General features: G+C 36.6%; 2 protein-coding genes across 2 annotated transcripts; one reads left to right on the plus strand and one right to left on the minus strand.

Annotated features, from left to right (window-relative positions):
• Positions 1 to 6,041: 6,041 nt before the first annotated feature.
• LOC101301719 (40S ribosomal protein S25-4-like) lies at positions 6,042 to 6,697 on the minus strand. Its single transcript, XM_004307124.1, has 2 exons — positions 6,623 to 6,697; positions 6,042 to 6,545 (listed from the first exon to the last, which is right to left on the minus strand). Exons 1-2 carry the CDS (start codon positions 6,623 to 6,625, stop codon positions 6,222 to 6,224), a joined length of 327 nt encoding a protein of 108 aa, XP_004307172.1. The 5' UTR covers positions 6,626 to 6,697; the 3' UTR covers positions 6,042 to 6,221.
• Positions 6,698 to 7,814: 1,117 nt separating this feature from the next.
• On the plus strand, positions 7,815 to 15,863 carry LOC101302007 (protein TIC 40, chloroplastic-like). The gene is made up of 15 exons (XM_004307125.1): positions 7,815 to 8,112; positions 9,465 to 9,579; positions 9,697 to 9,754; positions 9,859 to 9,876; positions 10,161 to 10,434; positions 11,071 to 11,133; positions 11,705 to 11,811; positions 11,896 to 11,959; positions 12,181 to 12,259; positions 12,629 to 12,669; positions 12,861 to 12,906; positions 13,710 to 13,804; positions 14,712 to 14,815; positions 15,003 to 15,050; positions 15,528 to 15,863. Exons 1-15 carry the CDS (start codon positions 7,938 to 7,940, stop codon positions 15,585 to 15,587), a joined length of 1,347 nt encoding a protein of 448 aa, XP_004307173.1. The 5' UTR covers positions 7,815 to 7,937; the 3' UTR covers positions 15,588 to 15,863.
• The last annotated feature ends 3,782 nt before the right edge of the window (positions 15,864 to 19,645 follow it).

Below are 19,645 nucleotides of genomic sequence, written 5' to 3' on the forward strand. Positions count from 1 at the left end.
CTTTACTTCTCTCTCTCTCTCTCTCTCTCTCTCTCTCTCTCTCTCTCTCTCTCTCTGTGTTTTAGTTGCAGAAGTGAAAGGAGTCGCTCCTGAATTCATTAATTAACCCATGTTGGTCGGTGAGTATTGATTCAGGCTAGTAATTCCTTGCCAGTTGCAGAAGTGAAAGGAGTCATTCCTGAATTCATTAATTAACCCATGTTGGTCGGTGAGTATTGATTCTTTGAACTTGAGCAAAGCCAATAGTCAAATAGTCAATAGATAGATCAGTTCAATTAGTGCATTTGCAACAATGGTGTGTTGGAGAAGGGCACTAGGTAAAAATGCACATAAGTTATTAAGACCACAAAGCTCCATTGTTCAGTAAGCAGCAGCAAAAAAAAAAGGCTGGGGATTATATATCAGGTAAGGTTGAGTGAATTCTATTATCACAATGCTGTGCTTGATCGCCTTTTCAATGGATGGAGTTGAATCCAGAATCCAGGTCTGTGTTGTAGAGAAAACAAAACAGACGAGGAATGGCAATCTTCCAAGTGTTTTAAGCCACATATATGCATGAGGTGGTAATTGGCACAAGGGAAAGGGTAGTGTGATGAGAATATGGAGTTCCTTAAACGGGAAGCCCTGGTGGTCTAATGAGATATGACTATAGCTTTCTGGAAATTAAACTATACTTGCAAAGTTGCAATACATCAGGGTTGTTTCCTTCTCCCTGATCTAGAGCTTATTTGACTCCAAATACAATTGATATTTATGTCGTGACTTGCGAGGCTCGCTGATGACTATGTTGAGCAAGAAGACGTAAATTTGGAGAAAGGGTCATGAACTATATTTCAGTTGAAAATTTTGAATTCCGTAAAGTTTTTCGAAGTTTTTCTTACCACTAAAGCTGGCATGCAATGACTACAATTTAATTTTGATATTCATATGAAAGTACAATCAACAATACAAATTACAAGCCACTCGTTCTGATCTCAAAAATCGATTCCGAACATTTAGTTCTTTTTGCTTCGGCCTTTGGCCTCATTGTAACAAAAAAAATAAAAATAAAAAATCGATTCCGAACATGAAAATACTAAAAGGAATTCGACTTAGATACAACATTCTGGGTCATGATTTACACTCCTTGGTCTTAAAAGTTGCTACGAATCAAGCCAATAAATCACAGCTGCAAAGGAGAGGCATGGCAGGCTTGGAGAAGTCCATATGCTTGGGTAGGGTTTGGTGTTTGGAGAGATTTTTGTAGGGAAGAGGCAAGACAATTTTTTAGCATTCAAGATTAATGACCGCGTGAGTGTACGTCTTGTTGAAATTATATATGTTTAATTTGCTTTTCATGATCATATGAACCCTTCTTGGTGTGACATGTTTAAGGAAATCAAGAAGCTTAAGGACCTTAAACGGTTCTTTGCGAGTTATTTCAATTTAAGTTGGTGCTTCAGAACCAGTATAAAGACTATTAATTGCATGATTCTTTTAGGCCAACTTTAATTTTCCCCAACATCTCATTCTATAATTCTACTCAAGCAAACTATTATTTTCTCCCACATCTCATTCTATAAATCTACTCAACAAAATGATCAAAAACAGTGTTATTTATAGAGTGAAGAGTCAAAATTCGTATGATTTTTTTTCTAGCTAGCTTTGTTGTTTAACAAGGCCGCCAAGGTATGCATGCAAATTATTTCTTAAAAATTAGAACATGATTGTCGTGAGCTATTGTGTAAGCATACTATCACTCCGGAAAACATTTTGTGACATTTGATGATTGATTCCAGTTGGCTTGATACATCATTCATTCCACCAACAATTAATTCACAATAGAAAAGTCTGGATTTACCAGTGCAAATTTAACATCATGTTCAAAAAACAAATTGATGATTCCAGCAGAATATCTAGATGATGATTCCAGCATCTAGATTTGGATTCAACCGGTAACTAACCCGCCTCGGTATTTAGCTGCGTCGTCATTGTGCCCTATGTACGTGCAAAGATTATAGTGACAAATGATGATTCCACTTAACTAGATAAATATGTACATACTATAGCAACCCTAACAAAATATATTATGCATGAGCTATATATTGATCGATACATGATGGTTATAATAAACAAAATTCAATAAATAGTCACCGTGACGTGGCGACCAAAAACTAAAATTATGGGTGAAATAGTGACCCAAGTCACAACCATGACCTAGGCTTTCCCCAACGAAAACCCAATGTAGGGGTCATCATGGGCCGGGCTAGGGCCGGGTAGGGTAAGGCCGAGGCTTGAATATGCAAGCCTAAACCCGCCCTAGCGGCCCATTTTGTTAGGGTTAAAAAACCTTTTAAATAGGGCCGAGATGGGCTAGTTCATTTTTTTTCTTTTCTTTTTCTTACAACTTAGCTCAATCCTCAATGATTATATTACTTATATATAATACAGCTTATTTTATAGTCATATTTAACATACATGCATATACAATTATACATTATACTTAACTTAGGACATCTATATATAAATATTAATATAAGAGGTTATACTCATATAGCTCATGAACTATCTCTCTAAAATCTAAATCATCAAAATACAATTGTTATTCAATGAAGTAAAAGAAAATGAAAGAAATAAAGCTACAAAATCAATTACAAACAAAGAAGCTTAGTTGTATTATATCTAAAAAATAAGAGACATATTAAAACAATAGAAAAAATAAGAAATTTTTAGGGCCTAAGAGACGGGCTTTTAGGGCCGGGCTTGGCCCTAAATGACTCAATAGGGTAGGGCCATCGGGTAGGGTTGGGTTTTATTTGCTTGACTCTTGCCTATCCGCCCTACCCTAATGGAGGGCCAGGAAAGGCTTCGGCCCTAAAGGGTAGGGTGGGCTAGGGCCGAAGGGCCAAATGATAAGGCCTAACACAATGGTTGAACTTGCTCTTTGCTTCCACTAAATTAAGAACAATTAATTCTTGGCTCCATTGAAGCAACGTACTCACATTTGAGGTTCCCGCCTCTTATTGATTATGGGAGTATTGTTGATGCATGCTACTAGCTAGCTGCCATGATTTTTTATGTCAATTCTTTCATTTGACAATATTTTCAGGGCTGCTATATAAACACAATTACACCAGATTTTCGTGATTCAGGAAAAGAACCAAAGTAGCTTGTACGTTCAAAGTGCACATACGGTTAATTTTTTGGGGTAAGTAAGCATTGTGCAATAATATATAAGAAAGCTAGATTAATAAGCACCGTATGTGAAGATAGATCAATGAAATTTCTAACCTATGGATAGGAGTCTATCTTAATTAAGCTGTTATACAGTTGAAAGATCACTTGCTCATGGTTATGTAGTGCGTCTCTGCACCTTGACTGACCTCCTTTGTTTCTAAATTGGAAGATGATGCAATTTCGTAATGTTGAACAACTAAACATCGTGTTTTGTTCAAGGTGTACATGGACGTCTTTCTTTTAGCCTATGTTGCACGGACACTTGCAGAGTGTCGAAGTGTCCGACACGTCCCGACACGACACGACACTCCCCGACGAGAAATTTTTCAATGCTACGGGAGGACCACGTGGCAGTCTGACGTGATCCTACTTTCCAATCAAATTTAGACATGTAGATTTTCTTCACGAAAAATTATTTCAGCTATTTTGTCAAAAACCATTTTAGGTTTTCTGTTGTTTTTTTTAATACTAAACCTTAAACCCTAAGCCCTAAACCCCAAACCCCAAACCCTAAACCCTAAACCCTATACCCTAAACCCTAAACCCTATACCCTAAACCCTAACCCTAAACTTTAAACCCTATACCCTAGACCCTAGTTTGAACTTGCTAAATACCCATGAATGTCATTTCACAAAAAATAGAAAATATTTGTTTATATTTTAGTTGTAAAAAATCCACATGTCTAAATTTGATTGGAACGTAAGACCACGTCAGACTGCCACGTGGTCCTCCCGTAGCATTTAAAAATTTCTCCTCCTCGACGCGGTGTCCGACACGCCACGTGGCATGTCGGAAAATGTTGACTTTTCTGACACGTCCCGACATTTTGACCGACACGTCATGTCATCATCTGACATGCCACGTCAGCAATTTCAATTAAAAAAAAAACATAAACCCAAAAGAAAAACTATGACAGCCTCTAAGCAGAAAAATATATATAATAATAATAATAATAATAATAATAATAATAAGAGTGTTGATATATGATATATCTCTTTACCCAATATTTAAACTCTAATAGTCTGATCTAATTTGTAAACTGCAACTTAATCTCCCTTTTCTACTCTTCCCCTTTTTCCTTCATCTGCCTTTTCCACTTCAAATTAGTCACCGGGTTTCCTAATCTCCATTCAATTGCAACGTCTCTTTGTTGATAACCGCATATGGTCTCGAGCTCATGTTTTTAGTATGTATTTTATGTATTAAAATAGATAAATATATTAATTATTTGCCGTGTCCAAGCTGTGTCGGATCTTAGATTTTTTAGATTTGTCGTGTCGACGTGTCACGTTGTGTCATGTCGTCGTGTCAGTGTCCGTATCCGTGCAACATAGCTTTTAGCTAAGCACTGGTACCTACCAAAAAATAAAAAAGAGCCATCGACTTTGGCCTAAACTTGAAAGATGAAAAGGCAGACACATATGGAGGCATGCTACCTACATCACTCTACCAGCTCCAGAACAAAATATTCTGGGTTAATTGCCAGTGGAGATTAACATCATATTCTAACAAAGGTATAATTTTGAGTAAATTCTACGAGTCCAATTTTGTATATGTTTAATTTCCTGCTTTTATTGTTTCACGAAAGATGTCAAAGAATGGGGTTATATTGACAAGTATATATGCTCAACCTGCAATATCTATACTAAAACAACCTTAACAGAACATATTCTGGATTAGCTTGATCAAGCTTGATAGAACAAGATGTGCATAAGCAAGTCAAGGTTGTTAGTTTCCTCTGAAAAACACTTCTTGGCGCCATTGAAGTAACTCAAATCTGAGTGTCGATTCTCCTCTCACTAATGGTATGGTTGTGGTGGTGGTGTGATAGAGGTGCCTGGTTTTGGAGCCAATAATGTGATGTCTTTGGGGCCAATAAGCACCAAGCGATAAGAATAATAAGCACTGCAGATATGTGAACAACCAAATTTCAAACCTACGGAGTTAATGTAATCTTAATTAAGCTGTTATACTTATACAATTGAAAAATCACTTGCTCAGGCCTGCACATTGAACTACCATGAGTGGCTCCTTTGTGTGTAGATTGGAAGATGATATGCACGTTCATGATGAAAAATCTAATTTTGTTTAGAAGAGAAAAAATCTAAAGATTGTGTATTATTCAAGGTGGTTTATATCTACATGGACATGTTCTCTTAGCTAAGCACTGCTAACCCAAAAAAAAAAAATAGAAGTCCTTCACTTTGGCTTAAACATGAAAGATGAGAAGGCAAACGTATGATGCTGCAACAATTATGACAGATCAATAGTAGCGTTGTACCAATGTATAAGAACAATAAGAACCAAGGAGCTTGATTAGAAAGGGAGAACCAAGGAGCTTGATTAGAAAGGGTTAATAGCGATTCTATGCAATGACTAATATTAGTGCAGTTGAAAATTCATAAATGTTTAGTACTGTTACCACCACAGCTAGCAACTTGCTGCCTAGCTAGCTAGCTGAAGCCAGTGTGATCTAAATTCTTCACTTAATTAGAATATGGATCCTCAAATATTCAGAACAACATGAGTCTTAACTAGCTAGCAAGTTCCTCTACAATGTACTCCGATCAAAAGCTCAACCACAACCAGATTAGCAGCAGCTAGAATCAGTCTGCTATCAATCAAATGACAATTTGAAACGATCCCTACATCTAATCCACTGAACAAGAATACCAACACACAACAACCTGAGGCTAAAGAATTGCATTTTACAGAATCAATCAAATCCCCATTACAAGGATAATGAATGACATGCACCAAGCCAAATTATGTCCTAATAAACAAGACTAGCTAAAGTTGTGAGCATACCAAAGCGAACATTAAATTCAACAAATACCGCATAAGTAACAACCAATGCAGTAACTTCATAAGATAAATCGATAAGTCGAAATTCTCATATTCTCATAGAGTGCCGAAACTAAATCGAAAACGAGTTCTAAATAGTCTAACACTGAACAAAATCAGAACCAACTCAAAAATCAAAAACGCGAAAACAAGATAAGACCTAGGTGTTGGTGGCCCTGGTGTAGATCTGCTGGCTGGCGTGAGCCGAGACCATCCTGATGGAACCCCTAGCCATCAAGTCCTTGATTGCCCTCCTGGCCAGAGAGCCGTTGATCCTGAGACGATCAGAGAGAATGGACGGCGTGATGAGCTTGAACTTGGGAGCCTCAGAGAGCAGCTTATCGTAGGTAGCCTGGTCGAAAAGCACCATGTTGTTAACCTTCTCCTTCTGCTTGCCTTTGCTCCACTTCTTCTTCTTCTGCTTTCCTCCGCCGGACTTGGCTGGCTTCGACGACGGCGGCGGTGCCTTCTCCTTCTTCGGTGCCTGAAATTCAAACGAACCGGTTAGTCACAGAAACATGAACAGGAGAAGAGTGAATGAGGCAATGAACCGGTCCGCACCATTGAACCGGATTACGGAGCGAGCGAGATGACAGAGAGAGGCGCAGAGAGAGAGCTTTGGAGTCTGAAGCCAGTAGTTTCGACGGAGACGGATTTGAGAACCATTTATATCTAGGGTTTGGGTTTCTCTGCCTATTTTGGGCCCGGTCGGGCGGGTCGGGTCGGGTGGGTTCAATTACAAACCCTTTTTTCTTTTTTGTCTTTTTTGTGCAAAAATAGAGTATACTGATAGCAAGGTAAAAACAGATAATTAACAATTGTCTAAATAGTAAACCTGAGGAGATATATTTGTACAATTCTTCATATTCCATTTTGCAAATGTAACTTTGTTGGTGTTGAGATATGCGTAAGTGCATCATGAGGTTGCATACTGTTTTGAAGATGGACTAAGGTGGTTTGTCGGTTATCTAGATGAACTTCTTGAGTTTTCTATATTTCGTTGATTTATCACTAATCTCGTAATAAGATGTCATGTTTAAGTTGCTAGTATTAGTACTTATATTTTATGGATGTCACCAAATTGCTTAATACTTTATGTTGTTAACTCAAACTTATCGCGTAAATTCTCTCTAGCCCTGTTAGGGTTTATGTGACTAAACTTTTCAAAACTACACCTATAGATCTCGATCGAGTTGGAATTGTTGAGGAATATACAATGACACAAAGACAAGGGCATTGAATGATCTGGTTCTTCAAAATCGTCCTAAAGTTGTTTTTCTCTATGAAACCGAAATCAGCCGAGCAAATGACTTTGCAAAATTGAAGAAAGAATTAGGGTTTGCCAGCGCGGAAGTAGTGCTGAGCAATGGTAGATTATGAGGGCATGGTTTGTTCTGAACTGAGGACGTGAATCTCAAAATTGGTACAACCTCTGCTCATCATACATGTTGAAAGCAAATAAAAAGTGAAGGAATATATATATATATATATATATATATGAACAAAAAAAAAAAATACCATCATAGAAAAACTAATAACTATTGAAATAATACGATCATGAGTTTACTAATAAAAATAAAAAAATAAAAAACACAAAAAAAATAACAATAAAAAGAAAATGGTTATCCTTCATCGTTGTTTACCACATGACAAAACAAAAAAGAAAGCTAATTCATATTAGAAAATTTTCTTTTTGATAAAAATAAGTTTTTAAAAGGGAACTATATAAATACATCGATATATTCATCAAAACAAATAAGAAAAGAACAGTTTGGAGAAAACTGTTGGGCTCTTGGGTTTAGCCATCCAGAAAACCCTACTCTACCTCAAGCCTTGAGTTTCATACAACAAATTTGCAGAGCCAACTCAGGCGGTGATGATGTCACTCTCTCTCCCTCACTCTCTTCCTCGCTGTCCTCCACCGCCAAGAATCGCACCCTCGTATCATCGCTTCACTGTTCTCCGATGCTCCTCCGCGAACCTCAGGGCCTCTCTCAGTTCCCCAAATTCCAGACTGACCGTTCGACTCTCTGCTGCCGCTAATCAACCAGGTAACTATTTCTTATAAATTCTGCCAATTCAGTTTCACTATGCGTAGGTAATTGCTGGTTATGGATGCATCGCATTGGGTTCAATGCAAAAACTTATAGTCACTAGAGTATGCTAGAGTATGTGAAGTGAGATCTATAGGTTTCAAATGTGCGACTATAGACCGGAGAAGACAATTCCCTAAACTTTACTTTACTTTAGCATTGTGGATCACTTTTTGATAAGCATAAATTCGGTGTATAGACAGAAGTGTGTTTATATTTATTGTTCGAATTGTGAATGAATTGCGGAGATAAAGCTCTTCAAGATTAGCTACAGTAGCTTTCTTTGTTTTCTTTTTCTTGCTTTCTTTTCATGAGAAGAAGCCTGACGAAAAGAGTTAAGTACAGAAGGTGGATAAGGAATCCAAAGGCTAACAGGAGAGAACTACAAAATGGTAGAGATTAACATAGGATAAACCCCCAAAGACACGGCCAGGCTAGTGTGACTTCATTGTGGCTTACATATTCAGCAGATCAAAGAAAGGGATTATAGTCTGTGAAGTCGGTAGTTAGCAATGCGCATAGAGCAGGCCGAAATAGCACCCAATCCCAAAACCCAAAACTCTTGCATTCGCATCCCTCCATAAGTTATAATATTAGTTGATTGTGCTCTGTCAATGTAACCCATTAATCCGCTACCAATGAGTAGCCACACATGGTTTAGCTTTTCTGTCCTTTTCTTAAAGCCTGGACAGACAGAACATGCCGTGGTCAACCCTAACAAGCTTCACAGGTTGTAGATAAAGAATTTCATCTCCTCAGCTTTACATGGAATACACCAACAAAGTGAAAATCAAACAAATAGCCTCCTCTTTTGAACATGACCACAGGGTTTGACCCTCCCACTAATCTGATGTTGGTATCCAATCCAAAATCTGATGTTGTGAAATGTCTTTTAAGAAGAAGGTTATTAAGAAGAAAAAGTTTCTATCACATGAGAAGTTGCTATGTGATTTTCTGAAAAAACATCCTTGCTCCTTTAAGCTTTAGCTAATGTTATCTACTTTTGAAGGAATAAAGACGGGCCTCCTCCAAAAATCATACTACTTCATGTCATTAAGTCCTATTTATAGAACCAAAATCTTGAAACTTCTAGTTTTAGACTTTAGTTAGTCTGAAGGGTTCACAGAATGATTTACTGTAATTTTTCAGTTAGTAATATGCTACTCACTTCGGAAAAGATATCCTTCACATTATCTTTGATGCTGAATGTGGCTGCATGATCTTAACAAGAAATGATCTTAGCTTAATGTAGTTAATAACAAGATCACTATTTATTGACGTGGTGCTTTTGTTGTTTGTATTTAATACAGTTACATCAAAGTTACAAACGGAACGGTTTGCAAGCATTTCTTCCACAAACAGTCAAGAAACATCTTCTGTTGGTATCAACCCACAATTCTCAGCACCTCCCCCACCGTCCACTATGTAATAATTTCTTCTTATGACTATTTATGTATTTTATAATAGGTTTCTGTTTTGTTTCCCATATGCCCAAATAATCATAATCTAATAATCCTTTCATTTGTTTGTTTGTTTGTTTAGAGGATCACCTCTATTTTGGATTGGTGTTGGTGTTGCGTTTTCTGCGGTATTTTCATGGGTGAGGACACTGATTATTTGCATTTTTTCTGTTTGAAAAACTTATTTATTCATTGGACCAACTCATCTGTACTGTATTTTTAACAAGTTGATTTGTAATAACAGGCGGCTGGAAAGTTACAGGTGCGTGTTTCTGCCTATTCTTTGATTTGTGCATTGGTGTCTAGTAAAGACTTTGTTTTACTCTGGATATTTTTCTCCCAGTTGAATTATGTCACTTGCGTGTTAGAGTTAGAATGTCCCTCATTACTTGGGAAAACATTTACTAGGTGAGGGACTTTTATTGACGTTAAATGCTACTTAGGGCCCTTTAAATGGTTTTTAGATAGGCATGGCAGGTTAGTTCTTTAAATATTCCTTTTCATTCTTAAACCCAAGAGTGTAATTTTCAATAATTCAATTTTCAGAAATATGTAGTGCAACAAGCTTTCAAGAATGTGATGGGCCAGATGAATACACAAAATGACCAGTTTAGCAATGCTGCATTTTCTCCGGGTTCCCCCTTTCCATTTCCATCAGCTCCAGCATCGCCTTCTGCCTCTCCTTTTTCAGCACCCTCTCAACCATCTTTCACAGATGTATCTGCAACAGAAGTAGATTCACCAGCCTCATCAGCCACTCCTTCGACACCTGCTGCTGATGTCAAAAGTGAAGAACAACAAATGAAAGAAAACAGATTTGGTATGAATTATTCCAACCAGTCTCCATTTTATGTTGCATGAACAATTTTGTAGAGCTCATTTCTTAATCCAAAATTGTTCTATTATAACTATATATCATTGTCTCTGCCATAAAAGGTTTTTAGTCTGATAAACAGCTCTTATGCCTTATAATGTGTGTTTCAGTACTTATTTGAACATAAACTATTGTAAAGAATTCATTTTATCTTGGGCTGTTAGTCCATCGTATAAAATACTCTTATCATTGCAACTATATTGGTGTAATCATTAGTTGATTGAATCTTATTGTAAGATGGTAATTTCAATATTAAAGTTTTCCAAACTGCCATAAAATAGTGTATTCTTATTGTAGAACTTTGAAGCTTTGTTCTGTTCTACATGCAAATCCTCATGAAGAAGTATATTACCAGCCTTTTGGGTTTTGGGAAAACCAGGATGACCGATATGATGCAAGAAAATGGAGAACATTGATTGACTTGTTACTTTCTCTTCAAACTGGCTTTAACGATTTTGGTTACAGATGAGTTAGAGATTTGCATTATCTTTAGTCTATTCCAAGAAACATCTTCTAGTGAAGTTCCCTTAAATTTTTTATTCACTTTTTTTTCCTATTTCTTTTCTCATGCAAATACGTCAGGAAATAGTTTTGAAATTGAACGAAACAATGTGATTCAGTTCTCCAGACAGCTTTCTGATAGAGGTATCTCCGTTTGATGGCCTCTCACAATCTGCCGTCATTATCATAAATTTAAAGAAAAATTGGTATTTTTTAATGTTTTAACTGCACATCATTTATCATGATCAGTCATCTAGTAACCCATACGTGGATCTCATTCAATTTTATAAGGAGAACTCCTGAGCTATCTGAGTACCTGTGACCTGTGATGTGATGTTTGATTCAATTTTTTTTTTTTGAAAATGATATCGTGGGCTTTGCATTGATATATCACTTTTATGTGCCTTCTGGAGTTTCAAGCCTTGCTAAGCTTATTTTCCTGCTGGCATTCATTTGTGTTTGTGCATACATGTGGTTGTGGGTGTATTTGCCTTGGCTGCATCCTGCATGACAGCGTGATGGCTTATGATATCACTTCTTTATAGTGGAACATGCAGATTTTTTCCAATATCTTAATCTTATGCTGCAGATAGTGGGTTGGATATTTCCATTACAAGTGATGGCCATATATTGCAATCAACTGTTCTAAATACCTTATCTGGAATTGAAATGGTCACTTTAAATAAATTTCTGAGAGAATTGCTTCTGCTTACAGCTTTCGTAGATGTTAATCCAGAAGAAACTGAGCTAAAGAGTCCTTTTGCAAGTAGCTTAAATGATACTGAACCAGGTTCGTCCAAGGAAATCAACAGTAATGTGGAAGTAAGTATCTCGTCGTGTTCTCAACATGATGTTGCAATTTTTTCAAATAATCTCCTGATTTAATAGTTGGCAAATGTCATAAAGGGTTCTCAAAATGGAGCTGCTTTTAAGCAAGCGAAAGATGCTTCGATGGGGTCTCAAACTACAGGTAAATAGATGCAAAGATTCCTGATTGCATAACTTGGTAATATTATTCAGTATCATTTGAGTGGCTAGTCACCTGATGTATCAGTCTGTTGCTTTCAACTTGTCAAATGTGCTACGGTTAAAATGCTGTTGTTCATAAATACCTTTGTCTATTTTATCAAATTTGTATCTCTAAAGTCTCTATCAGGCAGTTTAATTGTGGTTTCATTTCTTACTGGATAGGAAAAGAAAATTCTGTTTTGTCAGTGGAAGCATTGGAGAAAATGTTGGAAGATCCGACTGTACAGAAGATGGTTTATCCGTAATAGACCTCCCTTTATTGTTCTAAAACAAATTATCTTCTGTCATTGTTATGCTATCTTATTGAAATGAATGATTTTGCTTAAAACTGTGTTACGGTTCAAGATGAAAAATTAGCTACATCATTGTTATGATTTACGACGGACACAAAGTTTGAACTATGTTTTGGAAAGTAGTTGATGATTAGACAGTAAAACTAATCTAAGCAGTTGCATGAAATTTCCTAATTATGTAACTTGCAGCAACTTGGTCTTGTATATAATTTTTGTGTAACATCTACATAGTGTGCAATATGTGGTGGTCTATATATGTGTATATAAAGATTCACACATCCATTGGAAAGAGGTTAATTGTATTCATATCTTTGTAGCTATTTACCTGAGGAGATGAGGAATCCCACTACGTTCAAATGTAAGTCTATTTACACAGCTTTATCTAAGAATATAGTCCCCATTCATTACTTCTACTTCAAAACCGTCTTTTGTTGTAATCACTTGTTGGGCAAGTGTGGAGCCAGGGGGATGGGGGTGGGTTGTTTACTGTTATATCTTTAACTCCATAGCATTTGATTCCTTGAACTAATTGTATGCTGTTTCTAATAGGGATGCTGCAAAATCCACAATATCGCCAACAGCTAGAAGACATGTTGTAAGTGCTCTTGCTTTTGTTTATGTATCCCAACTCCTGTTCCCACTTAGTATCCGAATTGCAATATTTTGATCTCATGAGTTTGACTCAAATTATGACTGTTTTCCTCAATTATAATTATCAACCAAATCCCAAGTTTTTGTGGTGGGGGAAAATTACCCATCAATAGGAAACAAGTCAAAGAATATCTGGTATACTCGAGCTAAATGGTTTTGAAATTGAACTCAATTAGAGAAATTTCAATCCTTTGATCCTTAAACTGTGAGGAGATAGTAGAGGGTTCTACTAATATGCATTCTGTGCTTTGTACCTCACATATTGCATGGCATCTTATATTAGTCAGCACCTTGGCACACTTTCTGTAAGGAAACCTTGACCATGGTTGACAATACAACATCCTTCCTGCGCCTCGAATAAATAAAGCAGCTTGCTTTAGTTAGCGATCTTGCCCTTGTTGTTGCAAAGTTTTTAATATAGCAGTTCAGTTGTATATCTGAATGTGTTTGTAATTGAGCCACACATTTATTCATTCTGTATCTATTTCCTATATGTTAATTCATGTGGATTTACATTGATTTACTGGTACCTTCATTTGTTTTACTGTCTCATCAAATCTTTAAATCTTGTATATGAATAGCCACAATAAATTTTGTTCAAGGCTCCAACACTGCCATGCCTGCAGAATGCAGAATTGATTTTTAAAATTTATGGGGTCTAAAGTATAGGACGATGAACATTTGGTTTCATTTCTAATGCACTCTATTGGCAAGGTATTAATTTAATTTTTGTGTTTGACATTTCAGACGTAATATGACTGGAAGCAATGAATGGGACAATCGAATGATGGATTCTTTAAAAAACTTTGACCTTAGCAGTCCAGAGGTCAAGGAGCAGTTCGGTAAGTTTGAAGTAGGTTAATTTGTGTCGGGTTTTCAATTTATTCGGGATTAATAGCACTCATGAATATCATCCTTTCCAAACTTGGTATCTTACTCTGGGTAGTATTTATAAACTGAATAAGCGCAGATCTGCAAGTTGGCTCAGTTCCATCTTGCCAGATTGGTGTGCTCTTAGAGCATTGTTGATTTGATTGTTTCAGTATAAACCATAATTCTAAAATTTGTTAATGGAATGATTTCATCAATATTTGATATTTGTTAAAATTTGTCAATATATGCATGTTTTCCCATTTTTGATGTTGGTGTTGGTCATGAAGCTGGCCAACAACTAAGAAGCAGCATGAATGGAAAATAGCCCATCAAACCCAATTACCCAGCCAAGAAATATAAGTACAGCCTCATTGGGTGGGTAAATGATCTATTTTCATTTGGAAGGTTGTGGTCTTCAAATATTCTTGGCGACACTACATGCAAACACCTTTCACTTTTGAGCATATATTTTAAATTAGAACAGTCTACTGTATAAAGTATAAGTATGTCTTTATTGCAAATCTATTGGTTTTATGACGAACTTCAAACACATGAACATTAAATATCAAATGTCCTTCAGGTTCTATTATTAAGAGCTATCATTTGGCTCTTCCAATATTATCATCTCACTCTGGGAGTTTTTTAAGATATGATACAGCTGATTTAAAGTCATGAAAATTGGTTCTTTAATTTATTTTTTATTTTTTCTTTTAAACTGAGGTTAGTGTGTATGAGACCTTGCAATTATTATAATTCGGGAATTTCAAGGGTATTTTTGATTTATTTGATATATGATTGGAATTCTATAGAATAGAATAATAGATCAAGTTATGGTGCCTGTATTTTGTTTAATTCATTTTAGCTTATGTTATACAGATCAGATTGGGCTTACACCTGAACAAGTTATTTCAAAGATAATGGCGAATCCTGATGTTGCTATGGCGTTTCAAAATCCAAGAGTTCAAGCTGCCATAATGGATGTATGTGTTTCTAGACTACTTTAGAATGTCCTTTTTTTTTAAAAAACATGCTTTACAAGTGTACATTTAAACAAACATATCAATCTGTAAAGTTTCATTCAAGGATGATGTTGACAAGACACAAACAACTAATTATGACGCATGTTGCATAATACTAATTTTTCAAGTTATTCTGTTTCTTGTGCAGTGTTCACAGAATCCAATGAGTATTACAAAATATCAAAATGATAAGGAGGTATGTTAGTTTTGTTTTTTTTCTTTCTTTCTTGTGCAATGTTGTTATAGTTATACAATTTAGAGCCGGAATTAGTTACAAACTTTTGGATAATTAGAGGAAGTATTATATATGGAATTAGAAAGGTTATTGAGTCGCTACATGTATACAATTTCATTCTTGTGTAGCGTTTAAGGTACTTAAATAAGATGTCTTGGGACCAACGCCTCCTGCAACTAAACATATATGCAACCTTTATGACCTAAATCCCATATTGAACAATCAGATGTGACTTTTGGCTGTGTTCTAGTGCAGCACTGTATCTTTTCTGTTTTTATTTTGAAGATTGCAGAAAAGGATTTGCTTGCAATTTGACTTTAAATTGATGCTTGAGGTTTTAAGCTTTGGGACAAGTCGATGTGCTATAAGATGGTGGTTGTTATATCAAAAATTAATGTATATAATGACCTTTTGTTCTTTTTTTTATTTTCATATCAGGTGATGGATGTCTTCAATAAGATATCGGAGCTTTTCCCCGGGGTGTCTGGCTCACCTTGAGCAGGAATTCATTTTGAGTTAGTAGTTAGATGTCCCTGGTGTGATCAATGGATGAATTGAAAGCAAAATGTCGCTGTGGGAGTAAAGTGTATATTGAGTTTTGAAAATCTTTCTAGCATCCTTTAGTTTTGTGCGTTTTTCTAGTTGTATTTGAAACGTTATGTAGCAAATTCTGAACAATTCTAGCCAATAAACTTGATAGGATTTACAGACTTGCCTATTGAATAAATTTCAAGCACATGTATACTGGGTCATGCCGTAGACAACGTGTGATACATATCTCAAGTGATTGAATTTGAGTTGCATTCATAATTTCATATATAACTAATTTGTATCCGTTAATCATAGGTCATGCACATTAAAATACATGAATAGGACCAAAATTCTAACCAGAGAAAGGAGAGAGAGTGAGAAACTGAGCTAGTTAACTTCCACAATCCGAATGTTTTATGGGTCATTAAGGTAAGTTGCCTTTTGGTGGTGTTCAAGTGTGCATTGATGGAAGCTTCCAAAGGGTCTAGAGCTTCTTGGGGATGTGGTGCCCTTCTAGGAGGAAGGGATACCATGGCGGGCAGATCAGTAATGGGAGATTAGGATGAAGTAGATGTTTGCAGCGAAATGTATTCCAAAATGTCAGTTCAAATGTTTGTCAAGGCTCTATGAAGCCTTGAGCTTTGGCTCATGCATGTCCACAGAAGAAACCGATAATTGAACCACATAATAGCATCTAGGTGAATACTAAGAAACAGAAAAATAGCGATTCAAATATCTTGAAGTTCTTTGGAGGGGGAAAAGGAAGATATATTGCTTTCTCATGTATAAGTGGTCAGAATCTGTTCTTCCAAAGTGGAAGAAGGTCCTTTCGAGCATTCCCTCATGATTGTTGCAAGCTTTCCGCAGGCATCAAGACATATCAAAGCAGGGAAAACCAATTTTAGTATCATGAGCCAACGTCTGTAAGTTCTATCATATGATAAACTTGCTACCATAAAGCAAAAAACTTCCAGGGCAACTCTAGCATACACCAAGCATGCAACTTTGAAGAGCACACCAACCTTGGCTGACTTTGAATCAAGTATTACATCAACCACAAATACAATCTTCAAATTATAACCGACAAAGGTAAGCTTGCAAGAAGTAAACAGCACAACTTAAAAGATGACCTTCATGCATTAAGTTCTCCTCTTTGAATGGTAAGGGATATAATACAATTATTTAGGGTCGACCATTCCCCGGTTATCACTAGCTGAGTGACCTCAGAGCATATGCACCATTTCAACTCCAACAAACCATCAATTTAATTGCTTCCATCAGTTACTATTCACTGTAAATTGTTTTTCTGGGCCTGTTTTTATGCAGCGGTGCTGCTTTTTCAATTTAGCAATCACTATTAATTGATTTACTTTTTGAGAAATTTCTTCAAGCGCGGAAAATGTGATTCGAACACAATTTTCGTACGAGGCTCTACTAGAGGATTTCGAGACCGCCACACCAATTTTTGACATAATCATCATAAACTTCTTTCACAAATTGTCTTATTTTAATATCGGCCATTGATGTTGCAAGTGGATTGCCGTACCCAAGAAATACACAATTGTAGCTCTTCAGAGGAAAGCTAACTAAAACCCAATTTCAAATAAACACGAAATTGTGAGAAAGGGTGATTTTTTTTTTAAATAAAAAAAATGCAGTTGGCAGGAGCCCACGTGCATGGGTCTCGCCATTTGATGGCTATCACAGAGGCAGACAAATTTTGCTACTTTGTGTGATTTTGTGATGGGAGGTTATGGGGCCCATCGTTGCTATTCTTTTCCTTTTCTAATCATTGCATTCACTCTCTCCATCAAAATACCAATAATCATGCATTTTGACATGATTGTGAGAAAGGGGTGCATATGCTCTCATAGCGACAAAGAATGCAAGTAAGCATTAAGCTTCCATCTTGTTAGCTTTCTTCCTCTGAAACAGGACCAATGACCAAGTTATTTCCGAGACGAGACTAGGCACCACAAACAAAGAAATCACATGTTAGAGCTGCACAAAATGGCATTGTTACAGTTGTTGTTTTACCCCAAGTAACTAGTTTGAGATTACAAATGGTGAAAAGATCGTTGTCAAAAACCCCATTAAGATCTTTTAAACTACGAAAACAAATTGAATTTGGGTTGAAACTTTCCTAGTGAAATGTTGGGTTGACTTTCTGATGGTAGGAATCAATGTAGCCATCTCGGACTCTACTGATTTCTGGAGCAGGTGGGACGTTGATGCCTTGATCACCCCCAACAGACAAACAAGACATGTAGAGAAATGGACAACAATGGAGTGTGCGCCTAGGTTACCATAGAATGTGACAAGATGAAACTTGCTCTCAAAAACTGTTATCATTTTGCTAAATTGCTTCATGTGTGAATATCTTGATGCTTTGTTATGTTTGATTTTACACACTGAACTGAGACTGAAGTTACTAGGATTGTATTCGATGATTGTCTTTGCCATGTAATAAAGTTCATCTCCCAAAGTACATGCCTTGTTGGTATCATTGAGAAATTGCATAGTGAATCAAAAAATTGGTACAAGTGTATATCGTTTTCTAAGAAGCATAATGTAGGAATTAGGATTTGTTAGAGAAAAAGAGGTATGCCTTCGGGTTCTACATGCTATTGACTTACTTACTAAAATCTAAATCGAAACACTTTGTCATTGTCTCAATGATATGTGTTAATCCATTTTGGGTGCCTATTTGTTCATAGATTTACCATGAATAAGGATCATACAACCAAAGGTTGGCATCCCAAAGCTATAAGCAAGGAGCTCCATCGCTACCTAGAATGGTATTTGCAATGGCCATTAACTGATGAGAAATCATGAGTTAATGGTATTTGCTTCATGGTATTTGAGGATCATTTGAGCTTCCGTAATCATGATTTACACGAATGGTTTTGTTTGGACAGCTTTTATTCGGTACCCAAATGACCTCCAAATTAGATGAAATTGTGCAGAAATGATATACACACTATGTTCTAGATATTATACGGTTGAGATGTGGAAATGTGACGTGAAAGTGAGAGAAATAAGGAGATCCATACTTTAATTTCAAAACGGGACACTGCTTTGGAATGGAATTGTGTGTCTATATATATAGTCCGCATAGCCCTTAAAGTGCGGACGTCTCTCCGTTCTCTATCGTTCGGCGTCGACGACGACGCTCCTTCACCCGAGCAGACACTAGAGGCATCCTTGATAAAGATGAAGGCCATGGAGATCGATTTGGTTGTTCTGGGCAGCAACCTCCACCCAAAACTTCAATCAAGATCGATCTCGGTTGCAAATTGGTATTCGACGGACTCGTCGACAAGAGAAAGTTATCGGGGATGCCTCTGGTATCCGCTTGGGTGAAGGAGCGTCGTCGGTGGCGGCGCTAGACGGTGGAGTCCGCTCCTGATCAGCCCTGTGTATAAGCTGTATTTGTTTTAAAAATAAATTTACAAGTGTATTTGTTTTAATTGTTTATGCTAATCCCAATCCTATATGTTTCCTATTCCAGAGTTCTAGACATCCTCACCTCACCTCAACTTTTTGCCTTGTCGCTCATTTCGTCTTCGAGTTTGACTTTTACTCTTGATGTCTTGTAGTCGTTGATCTCTATTTTTTTGCAATTCAAGTGTTCAACCCATGTTTAAAGCATATTGCAATTTTGTTCTCCACTTCTTCATCTTACTTGTTTCTTTCTGAGATTGATGAATTATTGAGTCTTTCTATTAAAATTGCGGGTTTCAAAGATGCAGAGATTTTTTAGATGAACGTCAAAAGAATTATCTTCACCCCTCATAGAGAATGAAAGAATGAAGCACAGTCGGGTAGAGATTAATTTCGGTGATCTTTCTTCTGGTCCTGGAGAAATGACTAAAATTTCATATTATCATCTCTATCTTAGGGATAAAGTTTGATGAGAGTATTTATTAAGAGATCCTTGTCAACCTACAAATCAAGATTGTATCCAAACACAACGAGGAAAAACGAAATGAAGGTTCCGTAAAATTTGGTTTGGTGAATTTTCA

Source organism: Fragaria vesca, linkage group LG7 (genome assembly GCF_000184155.1).
Source record: "Fragaria vesca subsp. vesca linkage group LG7, FraVesHawaii_1.0, whole genome shotgun sequence".
In the NCBI taxonomy this organism is placed as follows: Eukaryota; Viridiplantae; Streptophyta; class Magnoliopsida; order Rosales; family Rosaceae; genus Fragaria; species Fragaria vesca.

Excerpts from the sequence above, each read along its gene's own strand:
- LOC101302007 (XM_004307125.1), top strand. The coding sequence starts at position 7,938 with ATGATGTCACTCTCTCTCCCTCACTCTCTTCCTCGCTGTCCTCCACCG. Across the intron at positions 8,113-9,464 it reads TGCTGCCGCTAATCAACCAG|TTACATCAAAGTTACAAACG; the intron begins GTAACTATTTCT and ends TATTTAATACAG. Across the intron at positions 14,816-15,002 it reads TTCAAGCTGCCATAATGGAT|TGTTCACAGAATCCAATGAG; the intron begins GTATGTGTTTCT and ends TTTCTTGTGCAG.